The 19,937-nt window shown below is 44.0% G+C and overlaps 1 protein-coding gene across 1 annotated transcript; it reads left to right on the top strand.

Moving 5' to 3' along the window:
• The first annotated feature begins 3,256 nt into the window (after nucleotides 1-3,256).
• On the top strand, nucleotides 3,257-17,789 carry LOC110529013 (calcium/calmodulin-dependent protein kinase type 1D-like). The gene is made up of 11 exons (XM_036984447.2): nucleotides 3,257-3,469; nucleotides 7,629-7,754; nucleotides 7,849-7,923; nucleotides 8,184-8,322; nucleotides 8,631-8,754; nucleotides 9,057-9,132; nucleotides 9,308-9,420; nucleotides 16,794-16,872; nucleotides 17,042-17,129; nucleotides 17,250-17,569; nucleotides 17,681-17,789. The coding sequence occupies exons 1-11, from the start codon at nucleotides 3,384-3,386 to the stop codon at nucleotides 17,748-17,750; spliced, it is 1,296 nt and encodes a 431-aa protein (XP_036840342.2). The 5' UTR covers nucleotides 3,257-3,383; the 3' UTR covers nucleotides 17,751-17,789.
• The last annotated feature ends 2,148 nt before the right edge of the window (nucleotides 17,790-19,937 follow it).

Here is a 19,937-nt window from a genome sequence, read left to right on the forward strand (position 1 = left end):
AAACAATCACTCCCCTATTGCTGACTACAAATTACAAGTGGAGCTCCTTTGCTAGCTCACTAACTAGCAAAGGTTATGAATAAAATGTGCACACATGGCTACATGCAACTCTTGCTTTGATCTCAAAACACTCACAACCACAGTTGTAAACACAGTCCAGTTCTAAGTAAATGGCACAGATCCATATATGGCAAGGGTCTATTTATATATAGGCCTACTGCAGCTCTGATTGGTTATGCTGCACCGCCTCAGTAGCATATGAGCTGAGTCATGTGCAATAGAATCCTACTCTGATGGTATTTTGGTATTTTAAACCCAAGTGGGAGTGCCCAGCAGGCCAGCCATTTCCATATTTGAACCCTGAACCTAATGTAGCTTTATGTAATATTGACTCCCCATTTTAGGGAATACAGCAGACTGTATGCAGTTTTAGTCACATGTTCAGCTCACCGGTTCATGTTTTGGTTCTTCAAGAACATGCTTTTCAAGAACTCCTAACCTGGTAGTGGTAGGGTCTTGATCTGACCCTTCAGTCCAGAGGGACACTGCAGACAGAACTGACCAACTGTATGTAGGTACAAAACTACAACAGCAGTGGATGATGAGGTAATAGAGAAAGCGCTAGCACCCTCTTAATCTGTTACAGGGCTTCTCTACTCCCTAAGATCTTCTTCATCCAGCTTTAGTTTAGGGTGTCCAGTCTTGCGCCTTATAAATGTGTTCTATGGCAGAGCGAGAGGTCTATCACAATCATAGAATCAGAAATGATGAATGTTGTCATGCATTTATATTTTAATAGGTGGCCAGAGTGAGGCCATAGGTCTCCAAACCCTGTCAAGCACACACACGCACACACACACACTATTGTCAATGCTACGGCAGAGAGAATGCTTGCAGCTTGGTGTGAACCAGGACAGCTTTCGTATCAGAGGGAGGAGACAGGTTGGGACTTATACATTATGATATTCAGCAGGCGCCGAATTGTGTGTGGTATTGGGGTGATGGCGTCATATTTAGGCTGTAGATTATATACCCAGCCAAACAATGTGCACCTGCAGTTGGGTACGCTGAAATATGATGAAACAGTTTGATGATTGTGTAAGATAGTATTATTTTTTTGTTAAACTAAACTCAGTTATTTTACATGGATTTCTGAAATGTGTGGAATAGAGAGCAATGGTAATGTCATTTTTGTAGGCATTAAATCCGCCATGGTTCGTAGAACATAGCCTATGGGAAAATGTGTGTATTTTCTGGAAGGTGTTTGGATACACGCCAGGGGATCTTATAGGTTTTGTTCTATGAGATAATCTTCATCAGCTAAAGTCACTTTTTGTGAATCGGTAATAAACCGAAAACCCTATTCTTTCCCCAATAAGTTTAACCATAGGAACGGCTGAACGAACGAGAGGTAAATCATACTGAAGTATGCTCAAATCTAGCGAGATCTACTTGTCATTTACCCAGTAACTAATCATATGTTTTCTGATTGGCCAAGGTATTAATGAAGTTGTAATAGCTTTATTGAGGCTGGAAGTGACAGTCTTGAATTGTGGTTGATGGTGGTTGATGTGGTTTAACGGTTGAAGCTGTTAAATAGTTATTCTTATCCGTACCATCCAGTCCTTGCTCCTACAGAAAGTAATCCATCAACCTGTACTCGGACCCTCAATGTACATATGGAAAGATACGAAAAGCCTACAGGGAAGGTATAATGCATTACAATGCGTGGCAACAATTGGCATAAGCACTTATTACACCCATATAACAATCTAAGATGTAACAAAGATAGATATTATCAACAATTTACTCATAATTTATAATACTGCAAATGCAAATGCGTGATACTGTGACATAAGACAATATTGAAAGCACTCATATAGTTATTTAAAGTAATGTATGCACCCCCAGAATGCAATTACGTAGTTGAATAGTCTTGCCATAGGTTCACAATGAGGCCATCTAAAGCAAAACATGCCAATCTGGCAGGTTACGGGTTGTTTTCCTATACAGTAAACTAGCACGTTATCCACTGACACTATACTGCATTGTCGCGAATAAACCGCGCAGGATGTGTTGGGGGACTGCAACGCAAGTGATGTGGAGCGCAAAACACGCCCCCTAGACGCTCGGCTGAAGTGTCTGCAGGGAAGAGGCAGGTAGGTCTATCGAGATACCTCAAAAAGTGTCCGCTCGCTCCTCTCTGTAGCTAAGGTAAGAACAAATGGCCATTTTACTTTCCCATTCAGTTATTAAGATCTAAAGACTTTGTTGTTGTGTCAGTGTTTTCAGTGTTTAGTCTAGGCTACATTATTAGAGAAAATAAAGTTGTTTGTAAAAATAAAATAGAACATGTTATATAATTGAAATGAAGTGCTATCTCTGGCTTCAAGTAATGAACCATTTACTGTAGTTTCATATGGGCATAGTTTTCAACATCAACCTGATTTATCCATGTGTAAAAGGATTGTAAAATTTTATGCACTGTTCTGAGGACCTATTGGATGGATGCTATCAGATGATCACCCAGATTCTTCCCACAGTGCTGCTACTGGATATTATGAATGATCTGGAAAATACTTGTTTTTTGGATTCATTTTAAACTGGACAAAGCTTACAAAAAGAAATCTGCATGGAATGGACACACGACCAACTCCATTTATGGATTCTACCATGGTCTACCTACACTTTCTATGTTGCCTGATATGCCTGATGGCATTCAGAGAACTCAAGGGGGCTTAAGATACTTTTTTATTCCGATGCTGATTTAAAAATAAACAACCAGCTTGGTGAGAGTTTGTTTTGGGGGTTTGTCAGGGAATCAGCAGTAATCTGTTTCCTGAATTGGCAGAGAAAGGAGAGCGAGGGGGGTAGAAAAGTAACCATTACTAGGCATTACAGCTCTAATCCTGCACCCCTTTGGGCCTTCTGTAAGTAATAGGTACAAACAAGCTTAGCCCAATCATGACTGACCTCATACTGAACATGCAAGCTTTGTGTAAGGAAAACAGGGTTGTATACAAAATGAAGGTATCTAACAGAGATATCCACCAAAGCCGTGGTCCCCAAACATTTTTTGTTTTGTGATCTACTTGAAGCCTTTCAAACTTTCTTGTGCCCAAACGATGTGTCTAGCCATATTAGTCCTAAGACGTGACCCAAGAGGAACTGGCTGTGACCTACCAGTGGGTCGGTCCCCAGTACTCACCCGCCATTTGTGAAACACTGGCCCAAAGTGTTTGGTCATGTTCTTTATTTGTGGTGAGGGTTGTCTTTACAAAAATTGATGTATATACATCTAAGACAGCCCAGTCTTAACGAGACAGAAGAGTAAACCTGCCTGTCTGTATGTTGTTGTTCCAGGAGCCTGCAGTGACGACAACATGGGTCGCAAAGAAATAACTTGCAGTTGGAAGAAAGTCACCAACAACATCAGAGATGTGTTCGAATTCAAACAAGCGCTGGGATCGTAAGTACTTTGTCTGATATGATTCGAGCCTAGAGGGTTTTCCTAGCCAGGTCAGTGTTTAAAACCACCACTTAATCATTCTAAGGGGACACTGTAGGCAAACCTTGGTGTCTAGGTTTTCATTTCATTTTAACTCTGTCTCTGTGCCTCAAGCCATTTAATGTGTTTTACGTTTATAACTAAAAGCACTTTTACTTTTGAGCAGGGCCCTCACACACCCAAACAATCTGAGGGGACATAAAGTATGGCTGGGCGGTGGTCTCAAGGGGGCTAGGCCCCCCGTCGGGAAGTTGGAGAATTGAGCACTTTTCATACACCTGAAGCAGCTTTTTCCTACAATCTAGAGCCATAATCATTATGATTAATTCTAGTCTATTTTCTTTATATCTAAGCATACCTCTTGAGCTGTCTGTATCCTCCTGACTGGTGTTTTCTTTTTGAAGAAACTAAATAGGCTTCTCTGCATCTCTGCTAAAATCTGGGTAAAAGTTTAAAAGGAATGTGAATCTTATTCAGTACATTTAATAATTGCTTGCCAGCCAACATGACAGCTAAAATAGTTAGACAAGCTAGCTATTCTAACTTGATTGATAGCCTGAAATGGCTTCTTGGTACTGTAGCTAGTTATGATGTTGGGATATCAGGAACCTATCTGCCCAACAACAAAAACATTTAATTAATAAATAAATACACAGTACCAGTCAAAAGTTTGGACACACCTTCTCATTCCAGGGTTTTTCTTTATTTTTACTATTTTCTACATTGTATAATAATAGTGGAAACTATGAAATAACACAAATGGAAACATGTAGTAACCAAAAAAGTATTAAACAAATCTTCAAAGTAGCAAGACAGCTTTGCACACTCTTGGCATTCTCTCAACCAGCTTCATAAGGTAGTCAACTGGAATGCATTTCAATTAACAGGTGTGCCTTGTTAATTTGTGGAATTTCTTTCCTTCTTAATGCATTTGAGTAAATCAGTTGTTTTGACCAGGTAAGGGTGGTATACAGAAGAAGGCCCTATTTGGTAAAAGACCAAGTCCATATTATGGAAAGAACAGCTCAAATAAGCAAAGAAAATGACAGTCCATCATTACTTTAAGACATGAAGTTCAGAGTTCAAGTAACAGACACATCTCAACATCAACTACTCAGAGACTGCGTGAATCAGGCCTTCATGGTTGAATTGCTGCAAAGAAAACACTACTAAAGGACCCCAATAAGAAGAGACTTGCTTGGGCCAAAAAACACGAGCAATGGACATTAGACCGGTGGAAGTCTGTCCTTTAGTCCAAATTTGAGATTTTTGTTTCCAACCGCCATGTCTTTATGAGATGCAGAGTAAGTGAACGAAGATCTCCGCATCTGTGGTTCCCACCATGAAGCATGGAGGAGGAGGTGTGATGGTGTGGGGGTGCTTAGCTGGTGACACTGTCTGTGATTTATTTAGAATTTAAGGAACACTTAACCAACATGGCTACCACAGCATTCTGCAGCGATACGCCATCCCATCTGGTTTGCGCTTAGTTGGACTATCATTTGTTTTTCAACAGGACAATAACCCAACACACCTCCAGGCTGTGTAAGGGCTATTTGACCAAGAAGGAGAGTGATGAAGTGCTGCATCAGATGACATGGCCTTCACAATCACCCGACCTCAACCCAATTGAGAGGATTCGGGATGAGTTGGACCACAGAGTGAAGGAAAAGCAGCCAACAAGTGCTCAACATATGTGGGAACTCCTTCAAGACTGTTGGAAAAGCATTCCAGGTGAAGCTGGTTGAGAGAATGCCAACAGTGTGCAAAGCTGTCATCAAGGCAATGGGTGTCTACTTTGAAGAATCTAAAATGTAGAATATATTTTGATTTGTTTAACACTTTTTTGGATACTACATGATTCCATGTGTTATTTCCTAATTTTGATGTATTCACTATTGTTTAGCTTTTGGGATAGTTCACATCATCTAATATGTAGAACCTACCTGGGTGATGCACGGCAGACATTTTTTGCTTGGTCGTTTTCAGTGGACCTTTGTTGCTGGGCAGCGACTCTTGTCAGCTTCTTAACTCAGAGAAAAGGGCCATTATTACATGATTGAGTGGATCTCCAGGAGACCTACTTTACCGGTTTCCAGAGAAGGATCCTAGTTTGGCACTATAATCCTGGACGGGCCTGAACATTCCACCCAGATTATCAGATTATCAGGACCCAGGTCAGGGCAGGTCTTCTTTATCAACTGAAGTGGAATACTCACACAATACAGCTTCTCTCTCTGTAGATATGGTTCAACTAGGACCCAAGTACAGACAATTCTTTAGAGATTTTAGAGATGAGATAGCAACAGTAACCAAAAGAGGACAGGACATTGAAAATGTAGTAAAAATGGTTAACTAATATCTGCCCAGTGTGTGAGCGTACATGTTTGGTTGTGTATTTGTGCCTGAGTGTGTGCTTGTCTGTGTGTGTGTGCGGCCATGTGTTCATGTCAGCTTGTGGGCGTGTGCATGTGTTGGTATTTGTTTTTGCAGTGTTTCCCCTAGGATTTTCTTCAGCATATAGGAAAACACTGGTGTTTTGTGTGTGTTTATACATTAAGCCCATGTGTTTGAATGTACAGTATGTGTGAGGTATAGGGGGCTTTATGACTGTTTCAGAGTCTGTTGTGCTTTGCAAAATCAAATAGAAGGAACAGCGTTGTCCAGTTGTCCACACAATGCTGATATCTGCAGAGTGAGAGTGGTATGTCTGCTGGCCCCTGGCCTGTTTATCTGAGGCTCCTGCTCAACTCATCAGCCTCTCCTCAAGCAGCTTATACTCCAGAACATCCCTGGCTGTGAATGAGAGGCTGACGTTGAGAGAGAGGTGTGAGCCAGGCAGGTGTGCAATGACGTCATTACAGCTCAGGAACATCCTAACTCTGTTATAGGATTAGGGGCCTGGGATTGTGTGTCTGTGTGTTTACTGTGTGAGGGAATGTGTGTGCCTGCATGTCTGCATGTGTGAGTTTGAGTGTGAATTTAAGTATCTGTATGTGTGTGTTCATCAGACCTGGGTTCAGTTAGTATAATTTTCTTTCAAATACGTTAAGTGTCTGATGGAGCCTTTTAGGAATATCAGATGAGTGGAATTTGCACTTTTGGAACTAGTATATTGGTCCCATTTTGCCAGGAAGCCAAGTGGCAAGCTCAATCAAAGTGTTTGAAAGAAAACAAATAGTGCAGTATTTAAACCCAGGCCTAGTTGTGTCTGTATGTATGTCTGTCTCTCCCAGACAGTGATGTCTTTGGGCACAAACACACTCATTGCATCGGTTTCACAGGTGTCGGAATGTGACGGTCAGGCCCAGAGTGTCTGCTAAACAGAGGATTACCCTCACCTTGATCTCCTTCAAACAGGGAAATCAGCAGATGGAGGGTAGATCCATTTTGAGTCTTAGGATCCTTTTGGCTTCCTCCCACGCATTAAAACTAACTTCTCTCCTGATGTCATGTTATGGCTGGGGTGTTTGTTTGGTCTGACGAAGAAACAACCCACCCTGCTCAGGGTTCATCCAGGGTTGACTGTGCTAGGTCAGACCGAGACAAACAGACACAATGAACAAATTAAGACCACAATGGAAATAAGCCTCCGGGCTTTATTGTGTTTTTATCGGCAATCGTTTTTTATGTATGTTATGTTGTCTCCCGCTTGAGCAGACTACCACTTTTAATGATCTAATCAGTTCAATCAATCAATCAATCATTTTAGGGGTCCCTGTCCTGAGCTTCAGGCTGGGTTATGTAAAGTGCTTGAGCACTAGTCCTGCCCTGCTGCTATTCTCAGGCCTCAGGAGCACAGGCCTCAGGAGCACAGGCCATACCTGAGCCTCTATCTGGGACACCCTCGTCTCGTTCCTAGCTGTGTGTCAGCTATGAGCCTGGCTAGTGAGGCTGGGTGGTGGTGACTCCACCTACAGCACATAACATTAGGTAGTCTAGCTGTTAGAGTGTTGGGCCAGTAACCGAAAGGTCGCTGGTTCGAGAACCAGAGCCGATAACTTGAAAAATCTATCGATGTACCCTTGAGCAAGGGACTTAACCCTAATTTCCTCCACGGGCGCCTTACTACTACTACTACTACTAACCTTTTTCTCTGTCTGTCTGTGTGGGTGTGTAGGGGTTCGTTCTCCGAGGTGTATTTGGTGCGAGAGAAGAAGACAGGAAACATGTACGCCCTGAAGTGTCTGAAGAAAAAACACCTCAGCTGTAGCAACCTAGAGAACGAGATCACTGTGCTGAAGAAGTGAGTACACGCACGCAGACACACACGCTCATACTCTTCAACACTCTCACACCTGAACAAGTTAACATCACATATCTCTCAATCTTCCTCTCAGGATAAGACATGACAATGTGATTGGACTGGAAGATTTCTATGAGACTCAGACACACTATTACCTCGTCATGCAGCTGTGAGTGAAAACCCTTATCACTACATAAGCTAAATACATGTATTAGCCTACAGATAAATGTTACTATTTTAGAGAACTTGCTGTATTAATCGGGTGTTTAATAAGGGTTGTAAATGCTGGTGATGAGAATGGTGATGTTGATGATGGTGATGCCAAAGATGACAATGTTTATGGTGATGACGAGGATGTTTATGGTGATGATGCGGATGATGATGGTGAATATGGCGGGGAGATTCTGATGTGTGTGTGTTCTTTCCTAGGGTGTCTGGTGGAGAGCTGTTTGACCGTATCATAGATCGGGGGGTGTACACAGAGAAGGACGCCAGCCAGCTGGTCCGCCAAGTACTGCAAGCGGTCAACTACCTTCACGAGAACAGCATAGTGCACAGGGACCTCAAGGTATGTTACACACACACAGTCAACATACCTGGTAGAGAGTGGGGATCAAAGTACATTTTAATGTAGCTAAAAGGTAAATAAATAATATACAATTTGCCACTCCAAACATATTTCATACACGTTACTATATCATCAGTGGTGTATTGGATTTGCACTTTTTACTAGAAAATGCATTGAAAGTATAGGGAGCGTTACTTTACTCACAGCGAACCTTGAACCCATCTATTTTTTGTATACCATGTTGAGAGAACAGTTCCTCTGCCGCTTGTTGACCCTCTCCCCCTCTGTCTCCCTGTGTGTGAGAGCAGCCAGAGAACCTGCTATACTTCGACTCAGACGAGAACTCCAAGATCATGATCAGTGACTTCGGCCTGTCCAAGATGTCCGACCACGGAGTGATGTCCACAGCCTGCGGCACGCCAGGATATGTTGGTGAGAGAGTGTGTGTCAAATCAAGTCAAATTTGTCACATGTGCTGAACAGGTGTAGACTTTACCGTGAAAAGCTTGCTTACGAGCCCTTCCCAATGATGCAGAGGGCTCGTAAGCAAGCATTTCACAGTAAAGTCTACACTGTTGTATTCAACGCATGTGACCAATGCGATTTCATTTAATGCAGATGTGCAGCAAGTGTGTGTTAGATGGTTGGTCATTGAAATAGAGAGTAAAGCTTCATTGCACCGCTAGATAATATTAGCATGGTATCTAACCCTGTTTATATTTGATCCTCTACAGCCCCTGAAGTTCTGGCTCAGAAACCCTACAGCAAGGCAGTGGACTGCTGGTCCATAGGAGTCATCACATATATCCTGTGAGTGCCTATCTAGGACTTCTAGATCTGCCAGCACCTCCTCTCAACCCTTTCATAGTATCAGGATGACTGCATTGTGAGATGGTAGTTCTGTCACTTTTGGGAAAAGTTATTGTAATTCTATGTTAACTCTTTAAAAACTACTCTATGTTCCCCCTCTCTCTCTGTGTGACAGGCTGTGTGGCTACCCTCCCTTCTTTGAGGACAACGAGACACGTCTGTTCGCTAAGATCATGAGGGCCGACTACGCTTTCCACTCGCCTTTTTGGGATGACATCTCTGAGTCAGGTAAGACAAATACCACCACATCAACAACAAGGGTATTTAAAGTGGAACTGACAGCATTTTAGCAACATGAAATCTTATTAAAATCTGTTCATATACACCTCCAAGAAGAATATGACACCTTTTTTTTTTACATTTTCTGACAAGCGAGCACTTAGATATGGTCGTTTTCATAAATTCATAGAATGTTTGGGAATGACGTTGTAATGAGTACGATGGGAGACAGAGTGCTGGTTTCAAGCGCAGGGCGCAGCAGGTGTTTATTACTAATAAAGGACCACAGGAGGAGGCAGGTAGCTGGGTCCAAGGGCAGGCAGAAGGTCATACACAGGAGGAGGCAGGTAGCTGGGTCCAGGGGCAGGCAGAAGGTCATACACAGGAGGAGGCAGGTAGCTGGGTCCAGGGGCAGGCAGAAGGTCATACACAGGAGGAGGCAGGTAGCTGGGTCCAGGGGCAGGCAGAAAGTCATACACAGGAGGAGGCAGGCAGAAGGTCATACACAGGAGGAGGCAGGCAGAAGGTCATACACAGGAGGAGGCAGGTAGCTGGGTCCAGGGGCAGGCAGAAGGTCATACACAGGAGGAGGCAGGTAGCTGGGTCCAGGGGCAGGCAGAAGGTCATACACAGGAGGAGGCAGGTAGCTGGGTCCAGGGGCAGGCAGAAGATCATACACAGGAGGAGGCAGGTAGCTGGGTCCAGGGGCAGGCAGAAGATCATACACAGGAGGAGGCAGGTAGCTGGGTCCAGGGGCAGGCAGAAGATCATACACAGGAGGAGGCAGGTAGCTGGGTCCAGGGGCAGGCAGAAGGTCATACACAGGAGGAGGCAGGTAGCTGGGTCCAGGGGCAGGCAGAAGGTCATACACAGGAGGAGGCAGGTAGCTGGGTCCAGGGGCAGGCAGAAGGTCATACACAGGAGGAGGCAGGTAGCTGGGTCCAGGGGCAGGCAGAAGGTCATACACAGGGGGAGGCAGGTAGCTGGGTCCAGGGGCAGGCAGAAGGTCATACACAGGAGGAGGCAGGTAGCTGGGTCCAGGGGCAGGCAGAAGGTCATACACAGGAGGAGGCAGGTAGCTGGGTCCAGGGGCAGGCAGAAGGTCATACACAGGAGGAGGCAGGTAGCTGGGTCCAGGGGCAGGCAGAAAGTCATACACAGGAGGAGGCAGGCAGAAGGTCATACACAGGAGGAGGCAGGCAGAAGGTCATACACAGGAGGAGGCAGGTAGCTGGGTCCAGGGGCAGGCAGAAGGTCATACACAGGAGGAGGCAGGTAGCTGGGTCCAGGGGCAGGCAGAAGGTCATACACAGGAGGAGGCAGGTAGCTGGGTCCAGGGGCAGGCAGAAGGTCATACACAGGAGGAGGCAGGTAGCTGGGTCCAGGGGCAGGCAGAAGGTCATACACAGGAGGAGGCAGGTAGCTGGGTCCAGGGGCAGGCAGAAGGTCATACACAGGAGGAGGCAGGTAGCTGGGTCCAGGGGCAGGCAGAAGATCATACACAGGAGGAGGCAGGTAGCTGGGTCCAGGGGCAGGCAGAAGATCATACACAGGAGGAGGCAGGTAGCTGGGTCCAGGGGCAGGCAGAAGATCATACACAGGAGGAGGCAGGTAGCTGGGTCCAGGGGCAGGCAGAAGGTCATACACAGGAGGAGGCGGGTAGCTGGGTCCAGGGGCAGGCAGAAGGTCATACACAGGAGGAGGCAGGTAGCTGGGTCCAGGGGCAGGCAGAAGGTCATACACAGGAGGAGGCAGGTAGCTGGGTCCAGGGGCAGGCAGAAGGTCATACACAGGGGGAGGCAGGTAGCTGGGTCCAGGGGCAGGCAGAAGGTCATACACAGGAGGAGGCAGGTAGCTGGGTCCAGGGGCAGGCAGAAGGTCATACACAGGAGGAGGCAGGTAGCTGGGTCCAGGGGCAGGCAGAAGGTCATACACAGGAGGAGGCAGGCAGAAGGTCATACACAGGAGGAGGCAGGCAGAAGGTCATACACAGGAGGAGGCAGGTAGCTAGGTCCAGGGGCAGGCAGAAGGTCATACACAGGAGGAGGCAGGTAGCTGGGTCCAGGGGCAGGCAGAAGGTCATACACAGGAGGAGGCAGGTAGCTGGGTCCAGGGGCAGGCAGAAGGTCATACACAGGAGGAGGCAGGTAGCTGGGTCCAGGGGCAGGCAGAAGGTCATACACAGGAGGAGGCAGGTAGCTGGGTCCAGGGGCAGGCAGAAGGTCATACACAGGAGGAGGCAGGTAGCTGGGTCCAGGGGCAGGCAGAAGATCATACACAGGAGGAGGCAGGTAGCTGGGTCCAGGGGCAGGCAGAAGATCATACACAGGAGGAGGCAGGTAGCTGGGTCCAGGGGCAGGCAGAAGATCATACACAGGAGGAGGCAGGTAGCTGGGTCCAGGGGCAGGCAGAAGGTCATACACAGGAGGAGGCAGGTAGCTGGGTCCAGGGGCAGGCAGAAGGTCATACACAGGAGGAGGCAGGTAGCTGGGTCCAGGGGCAGGCAGAAGGTCATACACAGGAGGAGGCAGGTAGCTGGGTCCAGGGGCAGGCAGAAGGTCATACACAGGGACTCCAACAAGGTAACAGTACAGGCAGGGAAAAGGGTAGTAACGTAGTCCGGGAGATCAGGCAAGAGGTTGACAGGAAATCTAATAGGCAAAAGTACAGGCAGGGTGGTGTCGTTAGTAAGGATGGCCAAAAACTACGATACACGGGAGGACTAATACGGAACTAAACAGAGCTCCGAATAGAATGTGTACCAAAACAAACAATACCTCACAATGATGGGGTGCAAAGAACTGAACTAAGTAGTGTGTGTAAATGACATACAGGTGTGTGAACAGGTGATCAGAATTCAGGTGATTGGGATCTGGAGAGTTACCTGCATTCAAGGGATCTATGTGTTTGAGAGTGTGGGCTGGAAAGTGAGCTGCGTTCAGGGGATCTATGTGTTTGAGAGTGTGGGCTGGAAAGTGAGCTGCGTTCAGGGGATCTATGTGTTTGAGAGTGTGGGCTGGAAAGTGAGCTGCGTTCAGGGGATCTATGTGTTTGAGAGTGTGGGCTGGAAAGTGAGCTGCGTTCAGGGGATCTATGTGTTTGAGAGTGTGGGCTGGAAAGTGAGCTGCGTTCAGGGGATCTATGTGTTTGAGAGTGTGGGCTGGAAAGTGAGCTGCGTTCAGGGGATCTATGTGTTTGAGAGTGTGGGCTGGAAAGTGAGCTGCGTTCAGGGGATCTATGTGTTTGAGAGTGTGGGCTGGAAAGTGAGCTGCGTTCAGGGGATTTATGTGTTTGAGAGTGTGGGCTGGAAAGTGAGCTGCGTTCAGGGGATCTATGTGTTTGAGAGTGTGGGCTGGAAAGTGAGCTGCGTTCAGGGGATCTATGTGTTTGAGAGTGTGGGCTGGAAAGTGAGCTGCGTTCAGGGGATCTATGTGTTTGAGAGTGTGGGCTGGAAAGTGAGCTGCGTTCAGGGGATCTATGTGTTTGAGAGTGTGGGCTGGAAAGTGAGCTGCGTTCAGGGGATCTATGTGTTTGAGAGTGTGGGCTGGAAAGTGAGCTGCGTTCAGGGGATCTATGTGTTTGAGAGTGTGGGCTGGAAGCAGACATTACAGATGTAGAGTAAGGCATTTGTGAAAATTCTATAGCAATATAGAGTGTGAAAGCGTCCGTGCTTTTGGACACTAATAGACACTGCAGGAAATAAAACCGAATAAAAACATTTGCCCAAGAGATAAGAAGCAATGCTTGACTTGGGAAGAAGCTCACCGGGGCTGGGTTCTGGCACCTCAAATGTTCTACTGCTTGAGCTCCTCTTCCTCTTATAGAATATTAGCTCAAAAGTATTGTGGAGCTCCTACATTTCAATATCAACAGTACCAACACCCAAAATTAGTACCTGAACCTATTTCAGTCCAAGTCAAGCACTGATAGGCCTTTTTTACGACGTTTCCACAGGATCAGAGCATGACCTTTTTCCCTTTCATGCTGAGGGGTTATCGAAAGGGAGAGAGCTGGAAAGATTTTTCAAATACATTGAGGAACTATTGTAATTCTCAATGGATGTAAAAACAGACATGGTTTGCTTGCTGTTTGAGGTGAAGAAAACATTACTTTGAAAAGCTCCACAGATCATTAGTGGTGGTACTTTAAGCCAATCTTTATTTTTCTCTTTATTTTTTACTATTTTCTACAATGTAGAATAATAGTGAAGACATCAAAACTATAAAATAACACATGGAATCAGTTAGAAACCAACAAAGTGTTAAACAAATCAAAATCTATTTTATATTTGAGATTGTTGAAAGTAGCCTCCTTTTGCCTTGATGACAGCTTTGTACATTCTTGGCATTCTCTCAACCAGCTGGGATGGGGTATCGCTGCAGAATGCTGTGGTAGCCATGCTGGTTAAGTGTGCCTTGAATTCTAAATAAATCACAGACAGTGTCACCAGCAAAGCACCAACACACCTCCTCCTCCATGCTTCACGGTGGGAACTAGAGGTCGACCGATTATGATTTTTCAATGCCGATACCAATACCGATTACCGACCCAAAAAAGCCGATACCGATTAATCGGCCGATTTTTAAATATATATTTGTAATAATGACAATTACAACAATACTGAATGAACACTTTTATTTTAACTTAATATAATACAGAAATAAAAATATATTTAGTCCCAAATAAATAATGAAACATGTTCAATTTGGTTTAAATAATGCAAAAACACAGTGTTGGAGAAGAAAGTAAAAGTGCAATATGTGCCATGTAAAAAAGCTACCGTTTAAGTTCCTTGCTCAGAACACGAGAACATATGAAAACTGGTGGTTCCTTTTAACATGAGTCTTCAATGTTCCCAGTTAAGAAGTTTCTAGTTATTATTGGAATTATAAGACTATTTATCTCTACACCATTTGTATTTCATATACCCTTAACTATTGAATGTACTTATAAGCACTATAGTATTGCCAGCCTAATCTCAGGAGTTGATAGGCTTGAAGTCATAAACAGAGCTGTGTTTCAAGTATTGCGAAGAGCTGCTGGCAAAACGCACGAAAGTGTTGTTTGAATGAATACTTACGAGCCTGCTGGTGCCTATCATCGCTCAGTCAGACTGCTCTATCAAATCATAGACTTAATTATAACATAATAACACTCAGAAATACGAGCCTTAAGTCATTAATATGGTCGAATCCAGAAACTCTCATTTAGAAAACAAAACATTTATTATTTCAGTGAAATACGGAACCGTTCCATATTTTATCTAACGGATGGCATCCCTAAGTCTAAATATTGCTGTTACATTGCACAACCTTCAATGTTATGTCATAATTACGTACAATTCTGGCACATTCGTTCGCAATGAGCCAGGTGGCCCAAACTGTTGCATATACCTTGACTCTGCGTGCAATGAACGCAAGAGAAGTGACACAATTTCACCTGGTGAATATTGCCTGCTAACCTTTATTTTAGCTAAATATGCAGGTTTAAAAATATATACTTCTGTGTATTGATTTTAAGAAAGGCATTGATGTTTATGGTTAGGTACACGTTGGAGCAACGACAGTTCTTTTTCGCTAATGCGCACCTCATCGATTATATGCAACGCAGGACATGCTAGATAAACTAGTAATATCATCTAGTGATTATGATTGATTGTTTTTTATAAGATAAGTTTAATGCTAGTTAGCAACTTACCTTGGCTTCTTACTGCATTCTCGTAACAGGCAGGCTCCTCGTGAGGGAGGTGGTTAGAGCGTTGGACTAGTTAACCGTAAGGTTGCAAGATTGAATCCCTGAACTGACAAGGTAAAAATCTGTCGTTCTGCCCCTGAACAAGGCATTTAACCCACCGTTCCTAGGCCGTCATTGAAAATAAGAATTTGTTCTTAACTGACTTGCCTCGTTAAATAAAGTTGTAAAATAAAATTTGTATAAAAAAAAATTGTCGTACAAAAATACCGATTTCCGGTTGTTATGAAAACTTGAAATCGGCCCTAATTATTCGGCCATTCCGATTAATCGGTCAACCTCTAGTAATGACCTAACATAATCAGATGGTGTGCTTTCGTCATAAAGCCTTTTTGAAATCAGACACTGTGCTGGGATTAACAGCAAGTTTATCTTTAAAATGGTGTAAATACTTGTATGTTTGAGGATTTTTAATTATGAAGTTTCTGTTTGAATTTGGCGCCCTGCACTTTCACTGGCTGTATCGATCCCGTTAACGGGATCTCCGCCGTAAGAAGTTAATGCTAGATAGCAACTTACCTTGGCTCCTTGCTGCACTCGCGTAACAGGTGGTCAGGTCAGCCTGCCTGTAAGGGATCTCGTCCTCCCCCAATACATTTTTGTGGCTGCCTCTCGGGCTTCCAGCCACGCCGCCGTGCTGCCTCCTCATACCACCGCCTCTCGGCTTTCGCTGCCTCCAGCTCAGCCTTGGGGCGGCGATATTCTCCAGCCTGTGCCCATGGTCCCTTGCCGTCCAGAATCTCCTCCCAAGTCCAGGAGTCCTGCGATCGCTGGTGCTGCCCATTACCACGCTGCTTGGTCCCTTTGTGGTGGGTGTTTCTGTAAGTGATCTCGTCCTCCTCTTCTGAGGAAGAGTAGCGAGAAGGATCGGAGGACCAAAACGCAGCGTGGTAAGTGTCCATAATTTAATGAAGCAAAATGAACACTGAACGAAAACAATAAACAACAAACGAACAGTCCCGTAAGGTGAATGACAAAACACTAAACAGGAAATAAACACCCACGAAAGGCTACCTAAGTATGATTCTCAATCAGAGACAACTAACAACACCTGCCTATGATTGAGACCCGTATTGACTGAATTTCATGTCTTAAAGCAATGATGGACTGTAGTTTCTCTTTGCTTATTTGAGCTGTTCTTGCCATAATATGGAATTGGTCTTTTACCAAATAGGGCTATCTATGTATACTACATAACTGATTGGCCCAAACGTGTTAAGAAGGAAAGAAATTCCACAAATTAACTTTCATCAAGGCGCACTTGTTAATTGAAATGCATTCCAGTTGACTACCTCATGAAGCTGGTTGAGAGAATGCCAAGAGTGTGCAAAGCCGTCATCAAGGGAAAGGGTGGCTGCTTTGAAGAATCGCAAACAAAAAATATATTTTGATTTGTTTTAACACTTTCTTGTTTACTATATGATTTCACATGTGTTATTTCACAGTTTTGATGTCTTCACTATTATTCTACAATGTAGAAAATAGTAAAAAAAATAAAGAAAAATCATTGAATGAGTAGGTGTGTCCAAACTTTTGTCTGGTACTGTATATATTAAAGATATTCATAATTTTTAGAAGGCTGAAAGTTCCATGTCAGTTGTTGATGTTTCTGTCTGTCTCTGTTTCCATAGCGAAAGACTTCATCCGGAACATGATGCAGAAGCACCCTAACAAACGGTTCACCACAGAACAGGCCCTCAGACACCCCTGGTGAGTCACACAAACAGATCCAGGATCAGCCTATCCTCTTGCTCATCTTAACTATAACCATCAGAAGAGGAAAATAGAAAACTGACCTCAGATCAGTGTCTAGGTAGCTCACTCTTTCCTGTTTATTACTAGTTCCTGGTGACCCTATCAATGTCATTTCCTGTTGCAGGGTCATTGGAAAGACAGCGAGGGATCAGGACATCTATAAATCAGTCAGCATGCAGATCCAGAGGAACTTTGCCAAGTCCAAATGGAGGGTGAGCAACATACAGTATGCTAGCATACATATATTTATTATATTATTATTATTAACAAAACCCGATTATTTATACAAACATATCAATGCTAATATTCCTGTGTGTTTGTGTGTGTTACAGCAAGCCTTCAACGCCACAGCAGCCATCAAACACATAAAGAAGCTGCAGTTGGCCCACGCCGACCCCGACGCCCCTCTCCCTCCCATCCCTGCCATAGCCATCAACCCCTGCAACTCCCAGAATCCCCTGCGGGGTGTCAACAACATCACCACAGAGGATGTTGACTCCACCAGCAACCTCCCGATCCCAATGTGTCACATGACCCCTCCAGAGGCACAGTACCGGGGCCTGAGAGCCAGTCACAGCGAGCCCATGCACGCGCCGGTCGTCATGGAGACATATAACGCAGAGAATTGCTCCTCATTCACGGCAGCTAAGAGGTGAGTCCAAGTGGACTGAGTGGAGGGGAATGTAGGGGGGGGGTTCAGATATGTCCACTAAGTGTAGAATCTGTGGTTCTGAAGGCTCTGCTTTTTAATGTTGTGTTTCAGCTGTGATATGGACAGGGCGACCAATAGGAATGGCCAGACTATGCAAACTGGGGTGTGTTCTGTCATGTGATTGGTTGATTGGCCTGAGGATCAATTCAACTACGTCAAGGTAAATTGGTCTCATATACACAATGCATGTTCTTTTGAATACACTCATGCACACAATAAACAAAATACAGAGAGATAAGTTGATAGGAAAACACCCAACTTTCTCACTTTAATTATATGAATCTTCATGTGAACCCCCCTTCTCTCTCTCCAGTGTTTCTGCAGTGTTGCAGTCAAGAAGTTTGAGCCACTCCTTGCTGCTCTACAGGTGTCTGTCTGCTGCCTCCTGCTGGTTCATTTCTGTAGTGCTCTTCTGAGATTTCCAGGGGCCCATAGCAAGGACCCGGGGCCTGAACCTTCTCCAAAGGAGAACACAGGAATACCTGGGGTTCATACCCAATTACAGTGCAGTACATTTACACTCACGCACAAATGTATGCACTCACACACACAAATGCAAACTTTAATTTCTCTGACCCAAGCTACTGTCGATGAAGCTTTTGAAGTGTACATTCTGTCATGCAGTACCAGTCAAAAGTTTGGACACACTTACTCATTCAAGGGTTTTTCTTTATTTTTACTGTTTTCTACATTGTAGAATAATAGTGAAGATGTCAAAACTATTAAATAACACGTATGGAATCAAGTAGTAACCAAAAAAAGTGTTAAACAAATCAAAACATATTTTGCACACTCTTGACATTCTCTCAACCAGCTTCACCTGGAATGCTTTTCCAACAGTCTTGAAGGAGTTCCCACATATGCTGAGCACTTGTTAGCTGCTTTTCCTTCAATCATCCCAAACCATCTCAATTGGGTTGAGGTTTGGTGATTGTGGAGTCCAGGTCATCTGATGCAGCACTCCATCACTCTCCTTCTTGGTCAAGTAGCCCTGTCACAGCCTGGAGGTGTGTTTTGGGTCATTGTTCTATTGAAAACAAATGATAGTCCCACTAATCGCAAACCAGATGGCGTATCGCTTCAGAATGCTGTAGTAGCCATGCTGGTTAAGTTTGCCTTGAATTCTAAATAAATCACTGACAGTGTCACCAGCAAAGCATCATCACACCCCCTCCTCCATTCTTCACAGTAGGAACTACACATGCAGAAATCATCCGTTCACCTACTCTGCGTCTCAGAAAGACACGGCGGTTGGAAACAAAAATCTCAAATTTGGACTCATCAGACCAAAGAACAGATTTCCACCGGTCTAATGTCCATTGCTCGTGTTTCTTGTCCCAAGCAAGTCTCTTCTTCTTATTGGTGTCCTTTAGTAGTGGTTTCTTTGCAGAAATTTGACAATGAAGGCCTGATTCACACAGTCTCCTCTGAACAGTTAATGTTGAGATCTGTCTTGTTACTTGAACTCTGTGAAGAATTTATTTGGGCTGCAATTTCTGAGGCTGGCAACTCTAATGAACTTATCCTCTGCAGCAGAAGTAACGCTGGGTCCTCATGAGTGCCAGTTTCATCAACTTTCAATGTAAAAGCATTCCAGGTGACTACCACATGAAGCTGGGTGAGCGAATGAAAAGAGTGTGCAAAGCCGAAGGGTGGCTTCTTTGAAGAATCTAAAATCTAAAATATATTTTTATTTGTTAAACACTTTTTTGGTTATTACATGATTCCGTATGTGTTATTTCATAGTTTTGATGTCTTCACTACTATTATACAATGTAGAAAATAGTCAAAATAAAGAAAAACCCTTGAATGAGTAGGTGTGTTCAAACTTTTGACTGGTCCTGTATTTGCAATGTATATTTGTCTATGACTAATGGTTATTGACCTATGGAAAACAAATGTGTGTGTATATATATATATATCTATATACACACACATATGTATATATATACACACACAAACATTATATATATACACATATGTGTGTGTATATATATATATATGTGTATATATGTGTATTATGTGTATATGTATATATATATATATACTTTTTTTTGCTGATATGATAGCTGTGACAGCTAGATTCTAATTCATTAATTCATTGGCTTTGGCTACTTTATGTGATGTTGTCTGAACTGAATCAAACTTTGTTGTTCTTTCACTCACATCTGAAACTAATAATGGATCAGGAGAAACATGGAAACCTGGTAAAATAATGGTTTCATGGAAAAGTTTATGAATACTGTACAACATATTCAAGGAGAAGGGTTTCGAGATGTCATTGTCATTCGAGATGTCATTGTGTTAT

This window comes from Oncorhynchus mykiss, chromosome 7 (genome assembly GCF_057628025.1).
Source record: "Oncorhynchus mykiss isolate SJ-2025 chromosome 7, ASM5762802v1, whole genome shotgun sequence".
In the NCBI taxonomy this organism is placed as follows: domain Eukaryota; kingdom Metazoa; phylum Chordata; class Actinopteri; order Salmoniformes; family Salmonidae; genus Oncorhynchus; species Oncorhynchus mykiss.

Bases quoted from the DNA above. Each gene is read 5' to 3' on its own strand.
- LOC110529013 (XM_036984447.2), top strand. From the start codon at position 3,384: ATGGGTCGCAAAGAAATAACTTGCAGTTGGAAGAAAGTCACCAACAAC. The intron at 3,470-7,628 runs GTAAGTACTTTG...GTGGGTGTGTAG, and splicing joins TTCAAACAAGCGCTGGGATC to GGGTTCGTTCTCCGAGGTGT. The intron at 8,323-8,630 runs GTATGTTACACA...GTGTGAGAGCAG, and splicing joins TAGTGCACAGGGACCTCAAG to CCAGAGAACCTGCTATACTT.